Consider the following 14,219-nt stretch of genomic DNA (forward strand, 5'->3'; position numbering starts at 1 on the left):
TCGTGTTGCCAGATGTGGTCATGCATCTCTGTGAGTCTGAGGCCAGCCTAGCCCACATAAAGAGTTTCAGGCTAGTCAGAGCTACATAATGAGACCCTTTGAATAAGGAAACAGGTTGGTGTTAATAAGTCAATCAGATTCCGCCTAGTGCCCTGGGCGGCTGTCCCCAGCAGAGAGGGGTGTGCCCAGTGCTATCATAGTCCCCTCCCCACACCACACAGCCATTTGTGTTAGCTACAGTACACACTGTTCATGCTCTTGACCAGTTTTCTGGGGTCTGGATGGTTTAAGTCAGGATCTAAGGAAGGTCTGTGCATCGCTTCATGTAACATGTCTCAGTTCTCAGTATCTCTTCCCTCCCCATTGCGCCATCTGTCATTTATTCCTGGAGAGTTTACCGAGTTGTCTTATGGGAACTTTCTACCGTCTCTATTTGCCTAGGCGTTTGTAGTGTTTTTTAGCTACCCTTCCTCCTTCAGGCAAGCAAGTAGACTTTCTGTCTGCTATTTGATTAGACTTTTAGATTTTTTGTTTTGTTTTGTTTTGTTTTTTTGCTTCTTGTAGTTTTATTTGTAATCATCTGTTTGCCTGTATGAGAATATGCACATGAGTGTGGTACCTCAGGAGGCCAAGACAGCATCAAACCCCCTGACGCTGGTGTTACGGGTGGCTGTGAGCTGCCTCATGTGGGTGCTGGGAACTGAACTCAGGCCCTCTGCAAGAACAGTACATGGACACCCGGCATTGGTGGCGCACACCTGTAGTCCCAGCACTTGGGAGGCAAAGGCAGGCGGATCTCTGTGAGTTTAGGGCCAGCCTGGTGTACAGAGTGAGTTCCAGGACAGACTCCAAACTACAGAGAGATCCTGTCTAGAAAAACACAGAGAGGTAAATAAATGCGCTCTTCGCCACCCACCCATCTCTCTAGCCCCTCTTTTAGTGTTTTAAAGAATTTATTTTTACATCTATGTATATGTGTGCTACACACATGCAGTGCCCACAGAAGCCGGAAGGGCGTGACCCCCCTGGAGCAGGAGTTACAGGAGGTCACGAGTCACCTCATGTGGGTGCTGGGAACCAAACTCAGATCCTTTGGTAGAGTAGCAAAGTGTCGTGGTGGCTGAGCCATCTCTCCGGGCCCTTCTTTTTTTCTTTCCTAACAAGAATATGGCATAGGAGGGTCCGTTGACTTGGTTCAGTTGCTAGAGCATCCACTTAGCATGAGCGATGCCCCGGGTTCAATCCCAGCACTGAAAGTCAGTAAGTAAATACCTTTTAGTTTCCTCAGACTTCCTTTTAAATGTCTTCTTTGAACTTCGGGCCCCTCTCCACTCCTCCCCCTTCCTCCTCCTCTACCAAAAGGGAGCCCCCTCTTCGCCGTAGCTTCCGAATGCCCTAAGATCGGACACGTTTACCTGGTGACTGCTAAGCCTGGGCAGGAACTCCCTGCTTCTCCTTGACTCATAGCTTAGAGCAGTGGCCCTGACTAGAGTCTGGACCGGTCCGTGTGCCTGGTTTGGGATTTGTGATTGGTCGTTAGCAAGTAACCTTTGAGAGGCAAGGGGGGGGGGGGGGCCTTGACTGGCAGTGGGCCAATTCCGTGCCATAAAAAGAGCTTTGGAAACGGGCAGGGAGTGGCCATCTTTTCTTTAGCAGGAAAGCTAAAGGGGACCCTCTGCTCACTGACGCGTCTCCTACACCTGTGCCGGCCCTGCTCAGCTCTGGCACCAACTCCGAGCTAACCGTGCTTGGTGCTGGGGAGCAAACAGAAGGGGACGGTGACCGTGCCACCCGTGGGTCCCCTTCGGCTGCCTCCAGACACACTGTCTTGCAGGTGCCTGTGCAGTCCTGGTTCGATGACATGACGGACACGGAGCTGCTGGACCTCATCCCGTTCTTCGAGGGCCTGAGCAGGGAGGATGACGTGTACAGCATGCTACATAGACTCTGCAGCAGGTAGCCCTGGCCTCGGGGCCTCGGGGGCCTCGGCCTGTCTTCACCTGTGCACTCTGGGGCCCCTGGCTCAGGAGCCCCTCCCGGCCTCAGCTCCTGAGAAGACTCCGTGCCCTGGGCCACGGGGTGAATGTCGCCATGCCTACCTGTTTTGTTTTGTTTTGTTTTTTAAAGAACAGAAACAACTATTTTAAAGAAAAAAAGAAGAAAACTCTTTTAATAGATTTCATAAAAGGACATGCATTTTACCAGATTCGATTTTCTTAAAACATACCAAAAAGGAAAAAGAAAAAAAAAAAAAAAAAACCACGTTGGTATCTTTCAGATGTCCTTTCAACTGTCCTCCCTCTAAGAGACAGCCTGTCCCCTTTGTCCTGGTTTGGAGCAGCTCACCCAACTCAAGAATCTCTTTCCTATAGGATGAAGTGCCTTTTTGAATGTTATTTTAAGCTGAGAATTAATTTTTGTACACAACCTATTTCCAGACGTCTTTTACTGTCTTAGATACCCTAAGACGACAAACAGGACAATTTTCTAGAACCTGGTAGCTTGTGTGTGGTGGGGTGAGGGTGTGGCCAGGGAGGAAGTAGGTCACCGGAGCGACAGTCAGCCTGTGGCTTGCGCAGGGTCGCGCTCCCTCTGACAGGTTTCTGGCCAGTCCGGGATGTAAGGGCCCGATGCTTTATGAAGCATCCGATTCCTTTCATTATGATCTCTGGTGTTGATAAGGTTTGTCTTGAGGTCGCATTTCCCCCTTGAACGGAGACATTATGTCGTTCTGCTTTTCACGGCTATCAAGTGTGTCCGTTGTTGTTTTTTTTTTTTTTTTTTTTTTTTTTTTTTTTTTTCTGTTGTCACTGGTTTGAGGAGAATAGTTACAGAAACCCCTGAAGCCCTTGGATTGTCCAGCCTGTCCTTTGGGAAGCCGGGTACACATGGAGCTGTTTGGGACTTCTGCTGCTACTGTGCTACTTGCCACCAAATGGAACTGCCCAGCGGCTGCTACACTGCTCTTTGCCATCGTGCCTATGCTCAGAATACGCTCACCGCTAAACCGCAGACTGGGACAGGGTCGTAGGGGGGCGTCCCACCCCCTCAAGCCTGGCACCGACTGTCTCCCTTCCTTGGCCCTGGCCACCAAGAATGCTGAAGGGCACAAAGGTTTTTTTTTTTTTTTAAAACAAACAAACAACAAAAAAATAAAGAAAGGGCCAGAGAGGGCTCAGTCGGGTGTGGCATTCTCTTCACGCTGCAGTGGACACCAGAGCCTGTGGTACAGCTCTCCAGTCTCGCTTGAGAACCTGTGGCCTCAACCAGCCCAACGCCACTCTGGTGTCGCCCAAGTCCATCTCATGCTCTTTGGAAGCACAGCCTCTTCTGGCCAAGGGTCGGAGAAGCCTGTCTAGTCGGGAGACTCACTGCTCCAAACCAGGAGGAAGGGCGCCTCCCGGGAGAGCCTGGCCGGGGGTCTCTTTCCCCGCTGTCCCCGTTTGGTGTTTAGCAGTGCTGTGTTTCGTCCTAAAATTGAAGAGTCCTTTGTGCCGGCACCGTTGCCTTAGTCCTCTGTGGGTTGGGCCTCAGCCGGATTTCTGCTGGGAGTCGTCGGCACTAACGAGACTCAAAATCAGGGGTCAGGCTTAAAAACAAAAAGAAATTTTCTTTCACAAAATAATGACGCCAGCTACCTGGCCTATCTTCCCACAGTGCTTTGGTCTGGGAAGCCACTGTGCATTCAGAACAGAAATATGTGTGTGTGTGGGGGGGGGGGTCATCGGATCTCCTGACTCTCTGAGTGTTCCAAGCCCAGTAATCCCTGCGCCAAGTACAATAGAAGCTGCCCCTTTGCTCAGATGACCACAGAAAGCGACAGCTACGTGCTACGTGGCAGATCCACACACGCCATAAACCCTCATGGAAACCAGTCGTTAGCCAATCCCGCTGCCTTAAGAGTCTTGGGTGTCTCAGTGTCTGCCATGGGTCGGTTTCCACAGAGAACGAGGCCTGGATAAGAACCTCAGATCATCGCCTGTACCTCCTGCTGGCTGTGCTGGTGTTGCGAGCGGGCCTTATTTGGAAAAGGGGGCAGAATGGACTGAAATCCCAGAATATTTCAGAGGACGAGAACCTAGAAATAGTGCTTCGCTTCAGACGGGTTCGAGGCCGACCTTGGCCTTAAAGTTCTGGAGCAACATGTGTTTGTGCTCTCGGGCACAGCTCCCAGGTGGGGAGCCCTGTTCCTGCCACCACAAACGTGGAATGTCTTGGGTGGGCAGCAGGACCTCCAACGGTTCTGAAATCCACACCGTATTTGACCAAGCTCCAAAATGCCAATTTTTCTTTCTTTAAAAAAAAAAAAAAAAAAAAAAAAAAATCTGCTTTATGTATATAATTGAAAAAAATCTATATTTTTAATCAGTTACTTATAAATGAAGCAATAGAATTCTAATAAGGCCAAGAAAGGAGACGAATGTGTGGGGTTTATTTTCTTAAGGTAAATATACGGGTATTGCTTTTAATTTAGTTTATTGTAAAGTGTGGGCTTGAAAACTTATCAGCCACTTCTGTGTGCCATATCCTTCACACGTTACCAAAACACTCCCATCTCCTTAGCCAAAAGAAACTTCTGGCCTCCCGAGTCCCATGACCCTCTTAGCTGCAGGTCAGGACCACTCTCCTAATCAAGTGCTTTTGACAAGAAGGTCTGGGACAGGATGGCTTGGGATTGCGGACTCCAGCCTATACCTTTCGCATGACTTCAAGTGGGGGCTCCCTGGGCACCCCTGACCCCTGATGATGTTAGTGCTCTGTCTTCCATTTGTTCTGGAATCCTCCGTGTTGGTCTGCCGTTCATGCACTAGCTATTTGTAAACAATGCATTGGTATCCCAATAGCACCGCCTGTCACCGACGGCAGTTGGTGGGGATTCCATTGACACGGTGCGGTGGTGATGAGCCTGGGGACACGAGGACATCCACATGACACTAACTCATCATGGCTACAGCATTTGAAGTTGGGGACGCAATGAAACCTCTAGGTGTGTATAGCCTGGCAACGTTTTACAACCCTGTGAAAGATGGCTTTCTAATAAAATCTAGACACACAGCCCTGTTGGTCAAACACTCATGACGTTTGTGCCTCGCTTCTAATGGTGCTGGGCTGGACAGCTGGCACGCCAGGGCTTGAGAAGAGCAGGTGGCCCTACTGTGCAAACCTGCTGGCTGCCTCTGCTCCTGTCTTACTCCCAATCTGACCGTGTCCATCCCTGGAGCTGCCCTGAGGACAGGTACCCAGCAGTGGTGATGTTGGTGTCTGGGGGTTGGAAGTTGTGTTTTTCTGCTGGGTGTTTGAATGTGATGGCCCAGCGCTGCTTGGGAAATACTACATGTGGGATGTGCACGGTTCTGGGGGCAAGCATTGTCGATCAGTGATTTCCCTCCCGCCAAAAATAAACTCATGAAACTGCGCTGTTGTGGTGTGCTTCTTCAGATGTACGGCGTGTGTGTGTGTGTGTGTGTGTGTGTGTGTGTGTGTGTGTGTGTGTAGGGGGTGGTATTATTGCTCTTCCCTTACCACACCCTCCTGCTGACCTTGAGCTTGTTCCCACCTCTGCAGAGCAGGGGGGATGGGAAGGCTGCAGGACTCAGTACCAGAGTTCTTGACCCCTGGGGTAAGCTAGAAAACCATCTGATCCAAACCGCTCATAATTTGAAGAGTGAAGACGACTCGGCCTCTGGCCTTCCCTCTTCCCCCATAAGTCATGTTCTGTGGGTGTCAGGGGAACTCTCTCCCCTCCATCTTCCCATAAGGACCCCAGCCCTAGTAGCAGGCTACCCCGTGGAGTTTGGAATTCATGAAGAGGAGGGGTCCTGGGTGTCTGCCCCTCACTGCAGAACTGCCCAGCAGAGAGCAATCACTGCTCTACCCTGGCTCTGACTCCTAGCCCGCCCCCTGTCCTCTCTCTGCTTCCCTTTGCTCCCCGGTCCTCTCTGATGTCACTTCCTCTGCTGTTTTACACACACACACACACACACACACACACACACACACACACGCAGGCTCTTGGCAGCCCCCGGCTGAGGCAGCCTAGCCAGTGCTCAGGTAGAAAGGAGGCAGTCATCAGGAGGGCACTTAGCTGGGGCTTGGGCTCCCTGAAAATGCCCTGCCTGGTCCTTTCTAGTTATGACAGGAATGGGAGGGAGTGAGCAGAGGTAGGAAGGGGCAGCCTGGGATCCGCAGCAGGCTGTCTGGCAGAGACCTAGAGTACAGAGCGTGCAGGCCCCCAAGCTTTCCAGCCCAAACCCCATCACAACACTAGCTGTGGCTACACGGAGAATCACGTTCCTGCCTGCCCACCCCACACATCACCTGGGGGCTCTTAAAGGTGCCGACTCCTGGAGGGTGACAGAGGCCCCGAGATTGAAGCCCCAGCACCCACATAGGAGGCTACAAGCTTCTAAAGCAAGCAGGAGCGCCTGAGTTCAATCCCTAAAACACATAAATGTCAGGTGTGGTGACATGCCCTTACAATCCCAGACCTAGGACAGCAGACCCCGGCGGATTCCTGGGGCTCAGTGAACACCCGTCCTAGCCTACCTAACCGGTAGGCCAATGAGAGACCTTGTCCAGAGGAGGCCCAAAGCACCCTGAGGATGACATCCCTCCACTGTGCATGTGCATACATGTACACACAAAACACAAACATGCTCACACGCCAAAGCATGCACAGCAGTTAAAGGCTAGGCTCCTCAAGGCCGTCCTGGCTAGTCCGACTCAAACCTGTCAGAATGGGAGTCTTCCTTCTACTCTGGGTGACTCGAATGTTCAGCCAGGGCTGGGAAGGGCTGACTGGCTATAGGGGGCTGGGAAATTTGCCCCCAAACGGTTCCAGGCATGATGCCCGGACAGTGCAGCTGTCATGAGCAAGGCTTTGGGAGTTGATACTTAGCTTTCTTTGGAAAATGTTTCATACATGCTCACTGCTAAAGAGGGGCCTAGAGAAGTACAGAAAGCCCTTCCTGGGCGCTGGGAGCCTCTGCATGGCCGGAGAAGGGGCAGCGCTAGGCGGGAGCCCTGGTTGAGCCAGGGTCTGCAGCGTGGCTCAGCAGTTAAGAGCACTGCTGCTCTTGCGCAGGCTGGACGGGTCCCCAGCCCCCTTCGCAGTGGTTCACAGCCTGCAACCCCAGTTCCGGGGAGCCACTGCCGTCTTCTGTGGGGACCAGGCATGTACATGATACACAGGCATTCGCGCATACAGGGTCAGGTGAATGGGGCCCAGGTAACCTGCCAGGAGGGGAACACATGTGCCCACTCTCCTGAATCAAGGGTGGGACAGTGCTCTGCTCCAAGCTGTGTCTAAGCTATGACCTAAGGGACATACTTCCCCTCGCCACTATGAGTTGAGCCAGCTTACACTTGCAGGGGCCGATGATTTATCTGCCCTGGGAACCCACAGGACAGGACGCCCAGGTAGTACCTCTGTTTCCTTGTCCTGGAGGTAGGACCCAACATGGCGTGGGCGGCCAGGGGTCAGAGTGGAAGGGACAAGAATCGGGGCATCTCCAAGTTGTCACAAGGAAGCAGAGTCAGGTGACTCTTGCAGGGGAGGGACACCCAGGGGGATTCCACACCAGCCTGGGGAAGGGAGCACCAGGGAGCCGCACCTGAGGGGTGGGGCCTGCCCGATACTCCCTCACCTAGGTCAGTATTGACAAGGAGAAGGCTGGCAAGAGCATGGGAACCCCAAGTCCCTGAAAAGCTACAGGCTGGACCAGAAGTCAGTGGGATGAGGAACTTACCAGAAAGTGCCTGCAGGCAAGCCCCGCGCTCAGTCAGACCCCAAACTAACAGCTAAGGATTCGGATGGGTACGTCCTCGGGGTCGGTGGGGGTGGGGTGATAGCCACGCAGAGCCATAGGTGTCATGGCCACAAGGAGATGACCCAAACCACACCCCTAGGCAGGTCCTAGTCTGCCTGTCATGTCTCCTCAGGTCACAGACTGGGAGATGGGGATGGGCGTGTCTGTCTGGGCTAGGGTGCCCAGGCAGTGACTGTCACCTGGGTCCTAGGAACACAGGAAATTGTGAGGAGAAGGGCTTTTGGAGGAGCCTGTGTCTACCATTAAGCTGCTGGGGCTGGATTGTCTGAGGTGCCATGTACTTCCCAAACTGGGTGGCTGGAGGGGCATCACCCCTGGGGGGGGGGGGAGAAGACAGCTCATTTTTAAAAAAAAAAAAAGAAGGAAAGGAAGAAAACAGCACTCAGGAGGCAGAGGCAGGCGGATCTCTGTGAGTTCGAGGCCAGCCTGGTCTAAAGAGCTAGTTCCAGGACAGGCTCCAAAGCAACAGAGAAGCCCTAAACAAAAAAGCAACAAAAAAAGCCTGCAGTACCTAAGGTCAGTCACCAGGGAGTGCTAGAGTAAGGGCAGGGACCAACTGTGTAGAAAATTTCATGCCCTGTTTCTTCCATACAGAGTGCACACCTGCTTACACACACACACACACACACACACACACACACACCATACCCATGGCACCAGGCACAAGCCACAGCAACATACAAGTCAGCCGCCACCCTAGAAGACTCACAGGGTCGTGACCTCAAGAGGCCCACATTCCACCTGGGCCTACACATCCTAGAAAAGGGTCCAACCAACCGAGTCCCAGCACAGGCCAGTGAGCGAGCGAGCGAGTGAGCGGGTGAGTGAATGAGCGAGCGAGTGAGCGAGTAAAGATGCTTGAGGTGGAGCCTAATAACTTGAGTTTGGCCCATTGGGGCCAAACAGTAGAACACACACACCCCATAATAAAGAATAAATAAATCAAAGCCCCTCTGGCTGCTGTGTGAGAGAGAAGATACAGGGCCAGGAAGGCCAAGACACAGAGTGTGACTCACGTCACCGTCTGGTCAAAGCCGGCTCCCAGAGCAGGGCAGTGGCCAGTTCAGCCCAGACTGAGTCTAGGTGTGGGGACAGGGCATGAGAAGGGGGCAGGGGAGACCCCAGGGGTCCCAGTGCTGGAACTTTGGGCCTGGAACTTGGAAGAGAAGTAGCAAATCGAGAGGGCCTGAGGCCCGGGCGGTGCCTGCTGACTTTTCTAGATCTCAAAGAGACAGAAGAAGGGGAAGGTGGTGACAGAACCAGCCGCCACCGGGAACACGGCCGTGTGGGGACAGGGACCGGCAGAGCGGTAAGAAGGAAGTGGGAAGGGGCAGGGACACAGGAGGAGGAGGAGGGACAGGACGGGCAAGCCATGCCCAGGCGAGCCTAACACGGAGAGCGGGTGCCGTGACACAGGGGCCCCTCACACACAGGTTAAATATGCCCGCCATGGTGGGACACATCGGTGATCCCAACGCTCAGGAGACTGAGGCAGGAGGATTGTGAGTCCCGGGACAGCCTGGGCTACACATCGTGACCCTGTCTGACCAAATGAAGCCAAATAAATCTTGTACACACTAGCCGCTGGGCACAGGGTGACCTGGGGTTCCTGGACTGTCCTCTCCTGTTACATGGGACTGTGTAGGTACAGATGTCACTCCAGAATGGGGTCTTTTGGACAAGTTGGCAGGCTGTAGCCATGTCTGGGGGGGGGTGGAGGGTACGCGCTAGCTGGACCTTGTCTGGGCCTGAGGCTTCCACAGGCAGAAGGTAGAGGCTGTGTCCTGGGCATGTCTACAGGGTTTTATTTTCAGCATCTCATACCCTGCCACCAGGAGAAGTCACAGAGGGGCAGCCAGGGTGTTGCTGCAGACTCTACTGGTCTCTCCCACGATGGGTAGATGGGTATCAGGGCTCCCTGGGGAGAGCTCTGCTGGGCAGCCAACCCCGGGGTGGGGGTGAGGAGTGGGGGATGCCAGGAGGCAGCCCCGGCCATTTCTTTCACATCCTAAAGTGACCTTGATAATACAGATTCACCACAGTGGCCTGGATCCAAAAAGACCCCTTCCACCCTGGCCCCCCAGGGGGAGCAATTGCCCAACTGAGCTCCACCCCTCACCTTCTCTGCCCACTGGTACCCAAGAAGTTAGTCTACCAGGCCCCGAGAAGGGGGCTGGCTCCAGCCGGCTTGGTCACTGTGTATGGACTAAGTCTGAATACCCAGTCCGTGTTGCTCAGAGCACTGGGGTGTGTCCTGCGAGGCAGGAGCTGGGATTGAGTTACAGTTGGGAGGGAGGGGCGTGGGTAGAGCCTGGCCAGGCTCATGCTGGCCAGAGCAGGGTGAAGGAAGGTGCAGAGCAGTTCCCAGAAGGTAGGCCTGGGCTGGAGGGGCGCCTTGGGAACCAGCTGGGGTTAGAGGGGCTTCTCAGAACGGTGGGGGCTCGGCGGCCCGGGACTGGGGTCACACAGAAGGGCTGAAGGCTGGCAGAATTGAGGCAGCCCTGGGGTGTGAAGGCCCTGGGGTGTGAGGAGGGCCACTGTGGCAAGCCGGCGTGACGGGGGGGGGGGCAGATTTTGCATGTGGGTGGGGTCGCTGTCAGTTTTCCTAACGCCCTACCCCTCCAGCAGGCTGTGCCCTCCCTCTTGGAAGTTAAGCAAAGAAATATCAGGGTTTATCCTCAGGTGCCCAAGGAGGAAGGAAGAGGGAGCAGGCCGGGGGGGGGCACCTGAGGAGGAGGGGACTGGGAGTGAGCGGTGCCCCAGGGAGCTTTTGCCGGGGAGGGGGTCAGAGGGCATGGGATGACTGCCCCTCTGAGGAGGTGCTGGAAAGGGAAGGGGACACCCGGGGTGGGGGCTTGTGGACCACAGGTGGCCCTCTGGGAAAATAGGGAATCTTTGGGGAAGGCACCTGGAGGAAACACAGGGTGTTGTGGAATGAAGGGGTGTCTCCCTCACCTGCCCTAGCAACAGGGGTGGGGTTCAGCCCCAGGCTGGGGGACGGGGGGCTTCCCAGTCACCCTTGGGATGCTGCTGCCCCCCCCCCACTGAAGTCAGCTTCGACACTACTTCCGGCTGCCGATCTGCCCTTACTCTCCTCTGTGGCCAAGGTTGGGCTGTGATCTTCCCACCTCACTGTGGCCCTTACAGTTACATGAGCTACACACCTTCTGCTGTCATCTGCCTGTGCCTCAGGGCTCTGCCTGTCCGGGTCCCTGGACACTCCTGCATGTGAACTCAGTGTCTTTGCTGACGGGTCCTGTTGCGCATCACCTACCCACCGTGGTGTGGTGTACCATCCCATTTTCTGTTGCTGGAGATGACCACTGTGCCTATCTGTCATTGTGTCATTGGCTCTTGATGACTACAAGAACTGGAGGAGCTGTTAGCATGCCTGGCGAATCCCTTCTGCACGTGACGTAGCCAAGCCTCGGCCAGCCGTCAACTATCTATGGATTGGTCCTGCTCCACATTGGGAGACCCAAACCTGGACACGATTTCCCCGGGGGTGGTAGGAGAGGCTGGCACTGTATTCTACACAGCCTCCACTGGGATGCCTCAACACGGACAGCCCCCTGCCCCACCTCTTTCCGGGATGTCTGGTCCTGAGCCCAGCCCTCCGGGGCCCTAGGCAAAGGAATTTAAAAGGTGAGCACCGTCACCGATGGGTCTGTAACTCTCTTACCTCACCGTGTGTCATCCCCCGTCTGCCCCCGTCACACAGGGCAGAAGATCCTAGAGTATTCTTGCTGTTGGTGGGGTAGGTCCATTCAAAAGTAAGGAAGCTACAGCTGCTCCAGGCAACCCATGGGAGAGACTTGGAACCCAGTGACTATGTCCGCCTGTGGAGCAGCAGTGAGGAGAGGCAGCCAGCAAGACTTCAGTTAGGTGTGGAGGGTTACACAAGCTTCTCCTACATGCCTGTAGAACCCACGACTGTTTGCAGTTTGCAAAGCTGTGGTGCAGGGAAGCCGTGGGTATGCGAGAGGACAGAGCCCCGTCTCCACAGGCCTCTGTACTGTCCCTTCTCTCCAGACTCAGAATTACAGCGTGGACCCATCACGCTCACTGCCTGTTTGCAGAGCCCGTCTGTATATTCAGCCACCTCTCAAGGCCAGCTCGGGCAAACATGCTTCATTGGCCCAACCTTCTCGGTCACCTGAGCCTGTCTCTTGCTGCAGAATTTGTCACAGTCATGTGTAGAGTCTCTGTCCTGAGTAGACAGAAGGTTTGTCTTGTTGGTAATACCTGTTTTCATTCTAGCTGACTCTCCAGTTTCCCTCACTCCCTGTGTGTAAGATTTGCTTTTATTCTGGACATGCATGCAGCCTGTCCTGGCTACGGAGCACCTCTGTCTAGGTGTCTGCCCACAAAGGTTTCTCTGCTTATAGTTCCTGACCCGGTCTAGGGACAACTGTTTCCTCCACGGTAATATTATCAGAACTTTGGCGGTCAGGGCTTAATCCCTGAGGGTCCTGCAAGCTAGGCTCAGCCACCCTTACTCACCAGGCTAACCAAACGGATAATAACAGATGGCAGAGAAAGGAAATTTAACCAGTGTGGCTACATTGAGAAGAGGAACAAATAGAGTCCTGTGACCGCCCCCTCACAAAGTCCTGCTGTGAGGGTTAGGGTTAAATGGAGGACACAGGAGTGTGTGAGTGAGTCCTGTTCAAAGGGAGGTCCGTCTGTCACTGTCTTTGTTCTGTTTGCTCCAGTCTGTCCTGACAAGTTGTCAGAACTGTGTAAAACCTCTCTTTGAGAGACAAGCCCTTCCTCAAGCTGGCCTTCATCCTTTCCCTCTAGAAGGCAATTCCCGAGGTCATGCCGATTGGCAGAGGTGAGGGGGGGGGTCCACCAATAGGGTGGGACACAAGCAACCCTCTGGAACCCTTCACGTTTGCAGGGTGGCTAGTGTGTGTCTGTCTGTGGCCAGATGGTGGGGCCTTCTCCTCCCACTTTGGAACCAGGTTCTGTCTAGCTATGCTCTGCGGAGCCTGATTCTCACACATGATCCTGTGATCCTTCCCTTCTTGCACAGACCGACCTGGGTAGAAACTGCTTCAGCTTGTTCAGTGGACAGTTTCTCACAGACGGGGCTTGCGTTTGTCTGGGAACACCATGTGCTCCTGCACAGAAGTCGCCCTGTTTGCAAAGCCCCTGATTCTGTACACTGCTGTTTGTCGTGGACCCGTGCACAGGGCTTGTCCCTACTGACAGAGCCTCTACAGTTTGCGAACTGACCATTTTCAGGACCTAGGGTTCCCTATAGAACCCAGGCCTACTTCATAATCCTGCCTGTGTCCACGGTGAATGTGCTTACACACAGCACTGGCTTGCCAGTGACTCAGCCCGCAGTCCCACGCGTCTCTGGAGAAGTCGACGCCATCGACAGAACCAGTCTGTGGATCCTCTGCAGGCCTCAAAGCCTCAACTCTTGGGCAGACTCCCTGACCCGGCCACAGAATGGGAGTCTCTACAGAGCTGAAATCTCTTTGCAAGGGCCTGCAGTGGGTTCCCTAACCTGTTGACATTGTCTGTCTGCTGGAGCTGTCCTGCATAGGAAGCTCCGGTGCGTCCTTAGAGCTTTTCCAGGCTTTAAGAGTCTGCCTCTGACTGGGGAGCCTTTCCGTGGCCACAGGTGCAGCTCCTGCCGGCAGAGCCTCGTGCATTCATTGACGTGCTTCTCCATAGCTTCGGATGCTGCCCCTTCAACCCAGTCCCTTCTTATCCACATTAGCGCAGCCTTCCTTCCCCAGGCTGCGGAGCTCCTGTGTTTGCAGAGCCTTACTCAGCTTCCAGTCTTTGTTTGCCAAGCTTGCTTAACCTTTCCTGGGTAGTGCCGGGGTCTCTCCAGAGCTATCCTTGTATACATGGAGGGCCCCTGTTTGAAGAACTCGTTTCTCTCTGGAGACTTAAAGTTGTTCAATGCTTCACCAGCCTGCGGAAGGTACGCCTGTTTGTGAAGCCCCTATCTACACAGCCTGCCACACTGTGCAAACCCTGTGTCTATTTTTATGTTCCTTTCTAACTTTGTCAGACCTTTGTGTAGTTGCTGCCCTTTCTTTGAGGTCAGAACCTGTCTTTCTATACAACATTGAGCCCCATTTCAAGAATTCACCCCTATTTGCTGGGTCTTTCCCTTCGGACTGGATTAGTTCCTTTAGTAAGAGTCTAATTTACCACTCTCTGCAATGACTGTCCCTGAGTCTGCAGACCCTGGGTATGTCTAAAAGCTGCATGTGTGTTTCTTTTTCCTTTTGATTCTTTAGACAAGGTCTTCTGTAACTCAGCCTCGCCTCAATTCACTCTAGCTCAGGAGGACCCTGAACCATGTACCACCATGGCAGGTTCTGTGTGGTACCAGGGGTCAAACCCAGGGTTTCATCCATG

At 53.8% G+C, this 14,219-nt stretch overlaps 1 protein-coding gene across 1 annotated transcript in view; it reads left to right on the top strand.

Annotated features, from left to right (window-relative positions):
* Window positions 1–5,415, top strand: part of Ctdspl (CTD small phosphatase like) — a 110,033-nt gene extending 104,618 nt beyond the window's left edge. Inside the window, exon 8 of the mRNA XM_051202226.1 lies at window positions 1,835–5,415. Coding sequence (XP_051058183.1) covers window positions 1,835–1,960 — 126 coding nt within the window. The 3' untranslated portion in view covers window positions 1,961–5,415. The remainder of the gene's footprint in view (window positions 1–1,834) is intronic.
* Window positions 5,416–14,219: the final 8,804 nt, after the last annotated feature.

This window comes from Phodopus roborovskii, unplaced genomic scaffold, assembly GCF_943737965.1.
Source record: "Phodopus roborovskii unplaced genomic scaffold, PHOROB, whole genome shotgun sequence".
Classification (NCBI taxonomy): domain Eukaryota; kingdom Metazoa; phylum Chordata; class Mammalia; order Rodentia; family Cricetidae; genus Phodopus; species Phodopus roborovskii.